The sequence below is a fragment of the Lagopus muta genome, chromosome 17 (assembly GCF_023343835.1).
Source record: "Lagopus muta isolate bLagMut1 chromosome 17, bLagMut1 primary, whole genome shotgun sequence".
Classification (NCBI taxonomy): domain Eukaryota; kingdom Metazoa; phylum Chordata; class Aves; order Galliformes; family Phasianidae; genus Lagopus; species Lagopus muta.
The window spans coordinates 5,003,954-5,017,941 of NC_064449.1; the positions used below are offsets into that span (position 1 = coordinate 5,003,954).

Here is a 13,988-nt window from a genome sequence, read left to right on the forward strand (position 1 = left end):
TGCGGCCGCCGCGGGGCGCGACGGGAGATGTAGTGCTGGGGCGGCCGGTGCCGTGGCTCGGGGCTCGGGCTGCGGTTGTGGCCGTGCGGTGCCGTCGCGGCCGCGGGGCAGAGCGCCCGGCCCTGCCCGAGCGCCGCCCGCCCGCAGCCCGGTCACGGAGCGGCGGGGCAGAGCCGCGGTGCGCCCGGTGCCGCCGATCCCCGCGGGGCGGATCGCAGCCGGTCAGGTGGGAGCTGAGCGGCGCTGCGGGCGGGCATGGCTGCGGAGCGCCAGGTAACGGCGTGCGGGGCTCGTTGGGAGGCGAGGTCGGACGCTGGCGGGTGGCCGAAGGGTGTTTTGTGCTGTGGTATGAGCGCGCTGCTGTTAAACGTGTTACTGGGAGCTGTTGCTGGCGTGCTGCGAGCTTTTGTTGTCAGCTGTTGTGAGGCTTTATGAGTGTTGGACTTTAGGGCAGTGCTGCCCAGAGCTGTGGTGCTCCATCCCTGGAGGTGCCTGAGGCCACGGATGGGCCCTGGGCAGCCTGAGCTGCGGGCAGGCAGCACACGGCAGGGCTGGGGGATCTCTAAGCTCCCCTCCATCCTCACCTGCTCTGATTTCCATCTTAAGAAGGGTTGAGAAGGATTCCCCAGGCTGGAGGTGGAGTGCAAACATCTGTGTTTTCCTACAAAAATAACTCAATTTCTTTGGCACCTTTTATCCCTATAGTGTAGTTTACTAATTTTTGCAAAGGAAATCTAATTCAGCCCATGCTGTGAATGGAGTCCCGGCCCCTGCTGAGCGCGCCCAGTAAGGTAAGCGGAGCTCTGTGGCCTCACAGATGGGTCCTGTGAAAAGTCTGTGGCTCTAGCAGTGCTGCACGGTTGTGTAACTCCCAGCTTTTTCATGGTTAATTTCTTGGAATGCTCATAAACCATCACGAGTTCAATAACTCGTGAAACACACGAGGCTGTTGTCTGTGGGATAAGAAATCTGGGCCCAAACTGCAACACATGTGACGCAGCTTATGAGGGGAATGAGCAGGCTGACGTGGGCAGGAGGAAAAGTGGAGGTGTCATAGCAAAACAAAGTGTATGGCTTGAGTCAGTGATCTTGGGCTCCTTTCCTGACCCCCTGCAGCGTCTTCTCACTTTAGCTCTCACTTTGGAACCAGAGGCTCAAAAGAGCAAGAGGGGCATAGGAGGAAGGAATGAGCCTGCAGCTCATCATAGCAGATGTTACACGCAGGGCTTGCTGACCTCTCGTGTTGTATACAGTCAGTAAATCTGCCTGGTACACCTCGTGTAACCAAACAGGGAGCATAAGGTGTTGCAAAGGTGTGTTCTGTAACCATTCGTGGCTTAGGTGCCTTGCTGGGGCTTTGTGTTGGTAATGGGGCAGGTACGTTGTTAGTCCTGGAGCTTTCTGTGTCTGGTACAGAGGTGGGGGGATGTGGCTGCAGAGATGTGCATCTGCATGTAACAGCCTTAGTACGCATGTAGCACGTGTTCATGGCATATGGGGCATTTGAATATATGCACAATTAGGCATAGCAAACCTTTAATATTAAATAAATCTTCCTATGCTATTTCCGACTTCAATTAAAATGTAACGATAACCTTCAAAATTGAGTAATTTATTGGGGGTGCACTCTGATAAATGTAAAATAGTGATTTTTCGCGATTGCTCTGAATGGAGCTTGGAGTTCATCACAAGAATTCTTACCCAGCTGCTTGGCAGATAAGGAGCATGAGGTGGGGGTGAAGGAAGGCCTTGTTCAGAGAAGTGGGTCGTTAGGGAACCAAATCTCTGTGCTGCTCTAATGGCTGTGTTGCTGCTGCTGCATTGTTGTAGTTCTTGCTCAGGATTATGCTGTTTCTTGTTTGTTCCCTCTAAGCAGGCTTCCATGGCTGTAGTTCTGTTATGCAGATTAAAACCGTGTCTTTAGCAGGCGTAGAAAATCACTGCCAGGATTATCTTGACTTTGGAGTATTTTAGATTGAAGTTATGCACAAAACTTCACATTATTGTTGGAAGAAGATAAAATGGGAATGGAAAGATTACAGTTCTCAGCAAGAAGTGAATTGTGAGATGTAATCAGCATTGCTTTTTCTCTGTTTTGTTTGTACTTAAGTGGAATTTAATCACGGGCTGCTAGAGGAAACCAGTTCCCATTCATGTATTTCTGATGTTGGGGTTCTTGGTCTTATTTTACTCATTCCAAACTGTTCTGCAAGGGCTGGCCCAAAAATCAGCACCTCTTAACTGAGGTAGAGGGCACCCGGCACCATCTGTTGGGAGCCTGCTGCCACGGGCTTACCTTATGGAAGCAAAATGAAGGTGGTTACAGGGCATGCAGCCCATGAGGCACACAAGGTGTGTGGATGGTACTTGGTTAATGGAAAGATTGGAGTGGGCAGTGCCTGTATTTGGCATGTGTTGGTTTTGTTTTCCTGCCACTTTGCTACAACCTTCATTGCTTACTCTTAATTCATTGCCTTGGCTGTCATTCAGATAAATACTTTTTATCCTCAGGGAATCACAGGGCATCTAATGGAAATGTTGCTCTGATTTTATTCCTGTTGGGTCCTAAAATTCTGTATAAAAATTGAGACCATGAACAGCATGGTTGGTGCAGAACAGATGCCCACAGTTCAGTAGATGTCATCAGCTGTGTGGTGGTTGTGTATCCTAAGGTTAACCTGGACGTTTGTCACATTTGCATCCCTTGAAAATACTACAACTGTGACCAACATGAGTGTGAAATGTTTCTCCCACTGCAGATATTGGAGAGCTTGTATTGTTTTCTAACCAAATACTTTCACAGTCCAAAAAGTCCATGATTACCTCACTGATTCTTCCCCTAGGTGTTAAGCACACGTGAGTTTGAGGGCCTGCCAGTGTTCATACCTCACTCTCTTGTTCCCTAGTTTCCCAGCTGGACCTTGTTTCTGGCTGTTTGCTCGGTGGGAATTGGAGGGACCTTTCAGTATGGATATAACGTTTCCATTATCAATGCCCCCACTCAGGTAAGTATTCTGCTTTGTGGTAATTCAGCTATCCTGTGTAACTGCGTTAGAATAATTAACAGAACAAAACAAGTAACAGAAGTAACAAGTAACAAGTAACTCCTTTGAGCCAGGAATGTTGCATTTGTAACTGCATCTATCTGCTGTGTCAGAGAAGATCCTGCTTTCAGGATTTAGGTGTGACTCCTAATAGCACGCTGTAGGGCTAGATGGAATGCTGTACTTACACCATTCTTTCTCTACTGCAGCACATACACAAGTTCTTAAATGAAACCTGGGCCAGTCGTTATCACGTGGAACTCAATCCCAACCTGCTGACTTTTCTTTGGTCTGTCATTGCTTCTATCTTTTCACTTGGTGGCCTGTGTGGAGCCCTGATTGGAGGCAGCATGGCCATTCAGCTGGGCAGGTGAGTTACAGGGACAGGCACAGACAGAACACGTTTTCTTTTCCTACTTTCTTCCTAGGAGTGCTTCCAAGAGTATGGAAATACTGTGTGAAAACACATCTCCCACAAGTGTGTGCCCTGTATTAATGGTAAGGACGTGCTGTGTGATGTGAAATATTTCATTAACATTCCATATAAACACAGTGTGAATGAACAAAGCCATGTTCCTGCCTTGCCAATGCTGTTTTCAGATGTGAGTGAACAGATTTCCAGTGAGCAGCATGTCGCTTCCAAAGCCCATTTGTCCATATTACCAAAAAATAAAGCTTTTTTTTTTTTTCCCCTTCAGGAAAGGAGCCCTTCTGATGAATAACATTATAGCCATACTGGCTGCCATTTTAATGGGGATCAGTTTTCCAACAGGATTGTTTGAGTTGCTGATTGTCGGAAGGTTTTTGATTGGTATAAATTCAGGTAAGAGATCTCCTATCCCTGCTTTCAATAAGCTGTGGTGTATGATGACTTAATGTTACCGGTGAGTCTTTAGATATTGCATTACGTCTTTGTGTGCTGCTTTGTAGATTTGATCTGAAAGACATTCTGTAGTTTAATTTGGACTCTGAAGGCAGGTAAATTCACAGAACAAGTCCCATTTCCTATGTGTTTTGGTTAAGTGTTATATTTCAAAGCAAAACTTGGTGCGTGAAAAGACTCAAGTCCTGTAATGCTGTCCTACCATAGTGTGACTTGTAGTGGAAATGTTGAGTCGCAGCCTGAAGCAGTGATGGAGCACCTGGTGGGAAGGCAGGGCCAACCCAGGAGAGCTCAGGTGCATGCAATGTACCTGAATAACCAGAAGGGGTGTAGCCAGGATGCAGCCCTTCCCAGCCCTCGTTTAAGGGTTGGCAGAGGAGGTGAGGGCTTTTCTTGCTGGAGATCCCTGCTTATCTGAGGCTTTCTGAAGGCAAGCAGCTCTTTTCCTTCATTGCAGTATCTGTGGCTGCAATATAACAGATCTGTGCAGTGTCTGTTGCGTGTGGGCTAGTTTTCATTTGCTGCAGCCAAAGATTTGCCACCCTGCTATTATCATGGTACTCTCCATCTCATTATAGTATTACACCTGTTTGTAAAGGCATGAACACCCATATCTTTGTGTGGTTGTAATTAGCCAGAATAATATAATATTTCACTAATGACATCATTGTTCAATAACCAGAGTCTGGTGAAGGAACAATGTTCTTGAGCACAGGGTTAAGTGCTGAATATCGTATGATGTATGAAAAACTGCGAAGGTACAGTCTGTTCATAGAGAAATGTTTCTCCTTTGCAGGTGTTGGGCTCTGTGTGCAACCCTTGTACCTTGGGGAGGTTGCCCCAAAACATCTCCGAGGAGGCATGGCCATGGGTAGCTCCATCTTTCTGACTGGGGGCATTCTGTCAGGACAAATAATTGGTTTGAGGTTAGAAATACATGTACTTTTCTACCTCGCATTACTTGTGTGTAAGGAACTGCAATTCCCTGCAGCTTCCTGAAGGATCCTCACTGTAGCACTACTGAGCAACTTATAAAGAAGGTGTAACACAAAAACCTGGAAAAGCTACTTCTGCCATTTTGTTCTTAAAACTCCCAACTGTCTACTATCCATGTCCCAAGGGAATTATTCTCAGTTTAGATATGTCAAAGAGAATGGCACCAGTAAATGGGCACAGTTCATGTTTTTGCTGGGGACAGTGGGTTACAACTAAACGCATATGACAGGGCTTGAGGGAGGGCCTCTGAATTTCTTTATAACAGCACTGCTGCTGTTTTTATCCTTTGTGAGAACAGATGAGGTTGCTGGGGACTTTGTGCAGTTGGTTTCCAAAAAACTGTAGATGAAAAGCTTCTCTGATGAAGTCTGCCACAAGCTTCCTCCTGCCCTAATGTGTCACAGCATGTTATCTGCCTCATCTTTTCTTTCCTCTTCTCCCTGTCCCACTATCCAAGGCCCTTAAAAGTTCCTTTTTCCTTATTCCATCTTCTGAATTAACTGATTGTGCTGATTGTTGTAGCTGTGAAGTGCTACAAAATAAATTAGAATACAAACTTAGACTGGCTAATCTGAGGTCAGTACTTAAAATGCAAAATGCTTTCTATTGGATAAGTTTCTGTTGCCCACCATTCCTCGTCCTGTTGATTCCAACTTGTACCAATTTCAACAATTAATTTCTATGTAAATACACCTCATTAATCAGCTCTGAATGGGATCAGGCAACCTTCTGCTTTCCTTTCAAAGGCGAATTATTGTATCGTTCTCAAAAGCATTGGGAGCTTCAGTACTAAGCTTGAGGTGAAGTTCTGATGCTTTTACATTCCTGTATTGCTAGAAAACACTGCCACAGCAACTCTGAAACTAATTATTGGAGTCAGCACAGCAGTAAGCAGCAGGAAAGCAGCATTGCTTGTTTCTTCCTGACTGAAGCCTGTTTTCAAAGTGGGTGGAAAATGCTTTGCAAGCCTCTTTCTGTTGAGGTTCACAGTATGTAGGAACAGGTTACAAGAAGTGTTTAATGAAGGTCAAACATCTTGCTTTCTCCCCACATCTCTCAGAGAAATACTAGGTGCAGAAGCCTATTGGCCACTTTTGCTGTCCAGCAGCTGTGTTCCAGCATTTGCCCAACTTTTGTTCCTGCCATGGTTTCCTGAAAGTCCCAGATATCTTCTTATTGATAGAGGTGATGAGCTGAGCTGTGCCAAAGGTAACTCACAGTGGTTCTTTCTCTCCATCTTCAGAAGGTTGTGATGAGCACATTGGGTTCCAGATTTCACTTTTCTCTTTATCAGCACAACATTACACAGCCTTTGGTCTTCCATCCAGATGACTTCAGGTAGTATTTTGCTTTACAAGAATCAAGAAAGTTATCTTCTTCCCTGCAGTCCACTAAATTCATCCCACTGGCAAAATTAAAGACATGGGTGTAACAAAAGATGTGGTTTGTCTGGAATTTAAGCAGAAGATGGTAGACTGCTTTGAATGTCCTCCAGTGAAAAGACTTTGGCAGTTTGTGGCCCAGATGTAGAACAATTCCAAGCAGTTTGCCTTGGGAATGTTTCAAGGTCAGATATTTAACGTAAATAAAAGGAATGCCTCAAATCTTTTAATCCACCACAGCAAAACACGAGTAAAGAGGGTAAACGTCCTTCTAGAATACCAGTGTAGTGGAAATGCTGTCATGGCCTGAAGCAGTGATTGAGCACCTGGTAGGAAGGCAGGGCCAGCCCAGGGGAGCTCAGGTGTAACCTGAGTGACCAGAAGGGCTGGAGCCAGGATCCACCCCTTGCCAGCCTTCATTTCAGGGTTGGCAGTGGAGGTGAGGGCATCTCCTAATGGAGATCCCTGCCTCCCTGAGGCCTTCAAAGGTAAGCAGCTCTTTTCTTTTATTGCTGTATCCATGACTGCTGCGTTTGGGCTCATTCAATTTGCTGCAGCCAAAGGCTTTGCCACCCTGCTATTATCATCTCATTACAGCATCACAATCAGCAAGCAAAAAAATAAGTCACAAAGCAAATAGCTGCTTTTCTTAGCTTCTTAAAGTAGAAAACTTTTGTATTTTAGCAAAGGTTGGGTCCTTGTGAGAAGAGATGAGTTTCCAGAAGCTGTGGAATAGGTCAAACTGAGTGTTGTGGTGTTTTGTTTTTAGCTTTGAAGAGATTTCATGGTTCTTCGCAGTATCAAAGGGAGATGGAAGACATACAGCGGGAATGCTTTGCCTTAGATGGGGAGAAACCCAAGAAGCCCTGGCAGCTCTTCACCGATCGTGCTGTGCGATGGCAGCTCGTTACTGTGGTTGTGATGACCATGGGCCAGCAGCTCAGTGGGATAAATGCTGTAAGTCACAATATAAAATAGATTCAGATGTATGATTAATATGAACGTGATCTTGCCTCCAGCTGACAGTTTACCTACTGCAAAAGCTTAATTCTGCTTTTTTTCCCCCCTTTGTAGATTTATTTCTATGCAACCTATGTTTTCGAGCAAGCTGGGATCTCGGCTGAAAAAATCCCCTATGTGACTCTTGGCACTGGAGCTTGTGAATGCCTCACAGCACTCACCTGTGTATGCAACAATTCCTCTGCCTTCAGTAAGACTGTAACAATCTGATGTTGGTAAATACCAGCACAGTATGGTAACAAAACATTGTCTTGTCCATAGGGTTTACTGATAGACCGCGTGGGGAGAAGATGCCTCATCCTCGGGGGATACCTCCTTATGACCCTCTGGAGCATTGTTTTAACGTTCTCTCTGACTTACCAGGTGTACAGTAGGACTCATTTTTGTTACATGATGTAACTAACAGTGAGTGTGAATCTGTGATGCTCAAAGCTGGAAGGTGGGAGCTGGGCTGTGCTGAATGGCACTGTAAAAAATGGCAACAGTTGAAAGATTTGATTCTGGAGCTGTTTCTGTAAGAGAGAGCTCTCAGAAGATTTGGTCCTGTATTTGTTTTAAAGCTGTGTTTAATACTGACAGAACTGTGCAATAATAATGTTTGTACCGTCCTTAGTTTTGTATGCATGCATCTCTAGCAATCCTAGTGCTTCTTTACTGCACTGTTGAACTTTATGTACATATAAACAATGCAGTGAGGAAAATCTGTTTACTTTGAGTGCTCAAAGGTAATTGGGTAACTCATAGGATCATTCTGTCAAAATAAGCACTGACACAATGTTGAACTAGTAGTAATTATTTTCCACGCTGATGCTGTTTTCACCTCAGAGAACTGATGATAAATCTTGACAGAAGTATTAGAAGCCATCTGGTAAAATCTGAGGTTAGCAATATTGACTTTCTCTGAAGCAGTTCCTGTTAAAAGCATCAGTGAATGACTGTTGGTCTTACTTGAAATAAAAGAACTGAGGAATGTGTAACTTAAGCTAGATCTAGATTACTGAAATACAAACTGAAGCTTTTCATTCTCTCTGTTCCAGGAGCTGTACCCCTGGGTGCCATACGTGAGCATGATGTCGATATTTGCCTTCATTCTGAGCTTTGGGCTGGGACCAGGTACAGCTCAGTAAAGGATGTTTTAAAATGCTCAGCTGTGTGTTGGAGGGTGTAAGGAGAAACGTGAGCAACTGCTGTGTAAGCAGTGTATTTACTTAAGTCTGCCAGGGCTCTCATTAAGGAATGCAAGTCTGACAGTTCATCAGAATGAATAGCATCACATAAGCTGAAACTGAGGCTCGGGCTGTGTTCTTGTCAGGGTCAGCTGTGTGTCAGGTGGGGCTCTTAGTTCTGGCCTTCCATTCAGGCAAGAAGCAAGAAAAAACCTGTTACACTTTTAAAGGGACCTTTGGTGCCTGAGCTGTCCTACTGAAACAGGCCCCCTTTAGAAGCTCACTGTGCGGGCAGGGACTGCCATTAAAGTGCCATTGAGTGCCATTAAAAATGGCAGCTCTTGTTGCCATTAGGAGCACTTTGTGAACAGCCACTGCCACAATCACCTGCTGTCTCTCACACTCCCCAGGTGGCATAACCAACACGCTGACAGCTGAAATCTTTGTGCAGTCTTCACGTCCTGCTGCCTGCATGATTGGAGGGACTGTTAGCTGGATTAGTTTCTTCACCATTGGAATGCTTTTTCCTTTCATAGTGGTAAGTTGGCATACTTTGTTTTTCCAGATTGCTTCACCTTCCACTGAACTCTGCTCTAAGGTTCCATCCAACTGCCTTCTGTTAATAAAGTGAGACATCAACATTGGGTGCACACAAACCCTCAGCTAATGTAACTAATAAATAAAATAATAAAAATAAATAATAGAATAAAAATAAAAATAAACCGTTCTGTTACTGTTTGTCACCTAAAATTTTTAAGTAAAAAGTGAAAGGAAGGCGTGAGGGGTTCAGATTCAAAAGGGAAAACAGAAGATATCAAAACTAGTAAAGCTGAATCTCAGCACTTCAGTGAGATGAAAGGTTTGTTAATAATCCTGTATGCTTTTGTGTCAAAGCAGAGGCAGAAGTTGCACTCAGGGCTGCTGGGTCTGTGTTCTCTGGGAGCCCACTGACTGTCAGGCACTCAGGTTACCATGAAAAACAAAACAGGCTCTTTGTTTTCCAGAACCCACTGCTGTGCTTTGCTTTGCTGCAATCATAAATGCCATTTATTTTCAGAAAGGACTGAAGCAGTACTGTTTTGTGGTGTTCTTACTGGAGTGCTCCTTTGTTGCTGCTTTCATCTTCCTGGTAATTCCTGAGACAAAAAACAAATCTTTTCTGGAGATCAAAAAGGAATTTCACAAACTTAATTTTGGAGGAAAAAGCAAAGAAAAGGAAACAGAGCTTAATGAAAGAAGCCAACTCCGTGATGAATATTAACAAAGTATTTTCAAAGCTGTAACTGAATGACCTTAATGAGAATTACAAATGGTGTCCTCTAAATGAGCGCTGTAACACTGTGAACAAGTAGTTTATTACTTCCTCCTGCATATTGAGAGGAAGTTTAAGTGAAGGCAATCTTCCTAAAATGCTGTTAAAACAGATACTGCTGAACTGCTGTTAGAATGCATTACACAGAAGACTCTGTTTAGATAAAACTTGATGTAAGATGCAGAAATGGTGGCAGTGGCTGCTGAATGAATTCCACTCCTCACTGCCTCCAGCCCATGCCTGTGGATGGCACCAAACTGCAGGAGCTCTTGTAGTTCTGAGCTCCTTTTTCAGATCCAAGCACCTGTTAGTGCTTTACTGAAGAATTTGTAGCTTGGGGTCTGAGGTGTTCAACCCAAACATGAGCTGACCCACTGCAGAGCTGCTGTTTGAAATATTCTACTCAGTGCATTAATGTGAGGTCTGTAGCTGCTGCTTTTTAATTGAAATAATCTGAGTAAGATTTAAGGACATTACATCCCTGCTGGTTCTCCTGCACAGACGTGTGCAGTCCATCTCAAAGCAATCAAGGCAGTGTGATGCTGATGTGATTTATCTTTATTAGATTATCTTAAGTAATGATGAGGTTTATTAGAAAGCTTTGTTTCCTAAAACAGTAATAATAAAACAGTTGCTGGTCTTTGAGTTGTGCTTTTTGTTTTTTCCCCGTCCTCATGTCTTCATACTTCAAACTATCTAACAGGGCTTTAAAACTTCTGCTCATTTTTGGGCCAGGAAACATCCTTCATTGAAATCAACGTCCCCAAAAGTACAAAGGAGCAGAAAGGACAGGTGATGGTAAGAAAACAAAATCAAAATCATTTCACTTTTAAAGATTTTTTTCCAAGGTGGGTGGGTAGGATGCATCCCAGGGGATGAGGCAGAGCTGAACAGCAGAGCTGAACAAGCTTTCCCTTTGATCCTCCAACACTGCACCCAGGACTTCCCTCAACATAAAACAAACTCTACATGTTTTAGTAGACAAAAGTAAGAAGCCATAATTGCATGCAGTTTGTGTCTCTCTGATGACTTCCACACCTGTAACTCTGAGGACAGTAATCTTAGGCACACAGTGCAGCTTCTCCTGGCTGTAAGCATGGCCTGCTCCCAGCTGTAAGTGACTGGATGCTGCAGCCAGCACTGCGTTCTGTTTGCCTTCTTTCTCTCAGAATTAAAGCTTCTAACAGAGGCGTAGGAGGCAAACACCATTTGTCTGGGTTTGGTTACTAAATCAGCAGTTTAATTAAACATTACGTTAATTCTTAATGGTAAAGGAGGCACTATCAGGAAGGGATCTTCTTGTTCTTTAGTTTGTCCTCTAAGTTTGCAAAGTACTTCATTTTGGCTAGAAGCTTCTTAGCTTCCTGAAGGTCACCTGCAAGGAAATAAAATTAATTAGAGGATTATTTAACAGAAGGAGGACACAGTTTTCATTTTCAAAATGAATCTCAAGATTCCCTTGCCAGCAGCTGTTTCAGAACCAAGAACTGCAAGCTGTGAGAGCCCATGCACTGAGGAATATGTGGTGCCTGCTGCTACTTCTGTTGGGAAGTTTGGAGCTCCCTAGTGGAGGTGTTCCATAAAACAAGAACTGAGGAAGGAAATAGGGCACAAATGCTCTTTAGTAACTCTTCTGTGAGGTGGCTGTGGTGGTGATGTAGACAGCGGGTAATTTTAGGTACATAGAGGAGACAAAGCATTTTTGTAGGGGGAATGTATATTCTTAAACCAACTGCCATCACTGAAAAATACAGTTGGTAGCACTGTGGTACACAAAGGGGCAATTCCAGAAATGATACTGAAACAACTGCTCCTTAATTAAACTATTAATGGGAGGGGAAGGATGGCTGCTGAAGGATAGATGCAATGCAGTCCTCAATGCTCCCTGTACAAAGAACAGCAAACGATAAGGTTCTCGTGCTTCATGTGCTGCTAGTACTTTCCACATCATGTTTTAGGATTGCAACGCATGCCATGTAAGCCTAACAGTAAAGAAATTGTGAGGCCTAGAAGAGAAACATAAGGACTGCTCCCCAGTATCAAAACCTTGTCTGGAATGGTTTGAGCTCCTGCCCATTTATTCTCAATAGCAGAATGTGTTTTTGCCATTTATAACTGATACATTTATGGCAGCTGAATACTTAATAAAACAACTACCTCTTTCAAAAGCTGCAGTCACCTCTTCGGTCAGTTCTTCTTGTCTATCTGTAAAACAAATCATTTTACTCAGATTTTGTTCCATAACACAGCTGCATTCAGACCGTGGTGTGGTCCTTTGGAAGATGAGAGCTCACTGTGTTAGCACTGTCAGTTCTTTTCATTACCATTCCACAAGTGGTTCTTTATTGAGACGGCCTTACAGACAGCAGTACCCACAAAACAGTGGTCACTCACTTCCCAGCAGCTTAAGTTGCTTTGATCTCCAACACTGCACCCAGGATTCTTCCTCAGCATTAAGTAAACTCTACATATTTTGGTAGACAGAAATAAGAAGCTGTAATTGCACACTGTGTCTCTGATAATTCTCCTTGCTGCGGTCTGCTGGAGATGGAATGTAATTCTTTTTCTGATCAATACACAGACCTATTTTGCCATCAGAATAGGTACTGTTATACGGATTTTCTTAAGCTAGATTGGATTTTTAGATGACATGAATTAGGAAAGACAGCATTCTTATCTTGTGGGGAAAAAAATACGCAGCAAGTTCATTCAAAAGTAACAGAATTTAGTGACAGCAATGCCAAAATACCTAAAGCAGAAAAGTCTTCTGAAAGACTTCTGTATTATACAAAGTACAAAGATGTAAAACTATTCTGTACAAAACCATCAGAGCTCTGCCCACCTTTAATTAAAGTTTCTATTTCTCCAAGTGCCTCATCATTCTTAGGCTCTGCTAGTTTCTCATTGATTTCCATGATTTCCATGAGAAACTCTGAATCTGCATCAGAGTCCGTCTCCTGGGCCGGCTCCACCCCGCTCAGCTCCAGCTGGAGGAAAAACCAGCAATTTGGAAATGTGAATATCACACCCTTTGAGTGTGCAACCGACTGGCTGTGTGTGCCAGCAGCCCCAAGGCGGGTGTGTGCATCTGCCCATCCCAGCACTCACCAGGTAGAGGCCGCGGCTCAGGGGGTGCAGCAGCGTCTGGTAGGCCTTGTTCACGAGGGAGGAGTGCTGCTCCGAGTAGCGCTGCTCCTGCTGCCGGTGGAAGAGGAGTAACAGAAATGCATCAATAAGCAGTGACTGAAACACATTGCTTGCTGTTACCTAAGGTCACAAGCAGCACAGCAGCACTGTGTCACCATCAGTATCTATGGGGGCTGTAGGGACAGACTTTTTAGCAGGGTCTGTTGTGATGGGACAAGGGGAAATGGTTTCAAACTCAAAGAGGGGAGATTTAAATTGGATATACAGAAGAAGTTTTGACACTGAGGGCGGTGAGGCACTGCACAGGGTGCCCAGAGAGCTGGTGCTGCCCCATCCCTGCACACAGCCACGCTCAGGGGACGGGGCTGTGAGCACTGCTGGAGCTGTGGGTGTCCCTGTGCACTGCAGGCAGTGGGAACAGACGGCCTTCGGGGCTCCTTTCCGACTCAGGCGGTTGTAGGACTCCATGAATCTCTGCGGCAACCCCGCGCGGCGCAGTACCCCAGCTCGGAGCCGACACAGCGCTCGTTCCCCGGGTTCCGCACTCACCGCCGGTCTGCGGCCGAAGCGGTCGGGGTGCAGCGCGCGCTGAAGGCTCCGGAACCGCCGCTGCAGCCGCTGCGCGTCGAGGCGGAAGGAGCGGTCACTGCGGGCGACAGAAGGCGGCGTGAGGAGCGCGGCCCGCTCCGCCCGAGTCCGCCCCGCCGGCACTCACCACTCCATGAGGCGGAAGAGGTCGGGCCGAGACTCCGGCGGCTGCAGGGCCCGGCAGCGGGGGCAGAAGTGCGGGACCGCGTCCACGCCGGAGAGAGCGCCGCCGCAGCTCCAGCACCGCGGGGACGGGGCGGAGCCGGGCCCGACGCAGCGTGGCCGGGGGGCCGCCTCCGAGACGCGGAGCGCCCACCGCGTCCGGCCGAACTGCAGCCGCAGCGCCGCCCGCATCCCCGCGCCGCGTCCTCCGCACTACGGATCCCGACGGCCCCGCGCGGCGCCGCGCCGCTATTGGCTGCTCTCGTAGCGCCGCGCGTGCGCGCTGTG

The 13,988-nt window shown here is 45.8% G+C and overlaps 2 protein-coding genes across 10 annotated transcripts; one reads left to right on the plus strand and one right to left on the minus strand.

Annotated features, from left to right (window-relative positions):
• Window positions 1–125: 125 nt before the first annotated feature.
• On the plus strand, window positions 126–10,448 carry LOC125701809 (solute carrier family 2, facilitated glucose transporter member 11-like). Of its 7 annotated transcripts, XM_048964317.1 has the most exons (13): window positions 126–273; window positions 706–791; window positions 2,907–3,005; window positions 3,254–3,414; window positions 3,743–3,867; window positions 4,724–4,853; window positions 5,984–6,132; window positions 7,075–7,262; window positions 7,380–7,490; window positions 7,587–7,688; window positions 8,363–8,438; window positions 8,902–9,029; window positions 9,549–10,448. In XM_048964317.1, exons 2-13 carry the CDS (start codon window positions 756–758, stop codon window positions 9,750–9,752), a joined length of 1,509 nt encoding a protein of 502 aa, XP_048820274.1. In that variant the 5' UTR covers window positions 126–273; window positions 706–755; the 3' UTR covers window positions 9,753–10,448. The 7 variants fall into 7 exon arrangements, with proteins under 7 accessions (XP_048820274.1, XP_048820275.1, XP_048820273.1 ...); XM_048964318.1 differs by lacking the exon at window positions 706–791; XM_048964316.1 differs by lacking the exon at window positions 126–273 and having other exon boundaries at window positions 281–791.
• On the minus strand, window positions 10,341–13,919 carry HSCB (HscB mitochondrial iron-sulfur cluster cochaperone). 3 transcript variants are annotated; one of them, XM_048964329.1, is made up of 6 exons: window positions 13,666–13,919; window positions 13,500–13,596; window positions 12,912–12,998; window positions 12,646–12,790; window positions 11,961–12,008; window positions 10,341–11,178 (listed from the first exon to the last, which is right to left on the minus strand). In XM_048964329.1, the coding sequence occupies exons 1-6, from the start codon at window positions 13,890–13,892 to the stop codon at window positions 11,087–11,089; spliced, it is 696 nt and encodes a 231-aa protein (XP_048820286.1). In that variant the 5' UTR covers window positions 13,893–13,919; the 3' UTR covers window positions 10,341–11,086. The 3 variants fall into 3 exon arrangements, with proteins under 3 accessions (XP_048820286.1, XP_048820285.1, XP_048820287.1); XM_048964328.1 differs by having other exon boundaries at window positions 12,912–13,001; XM_048964330.1 differs by lacking the exons at window positions 10,341–11,178; window positions 11,961–12,008 and adding an exon at window positions 12,134–12,267 and having other exon boundaries at window positions 12,912–13,001.
• Window positions 13,920–13,988: the final 69 nt, after the last annotated feature.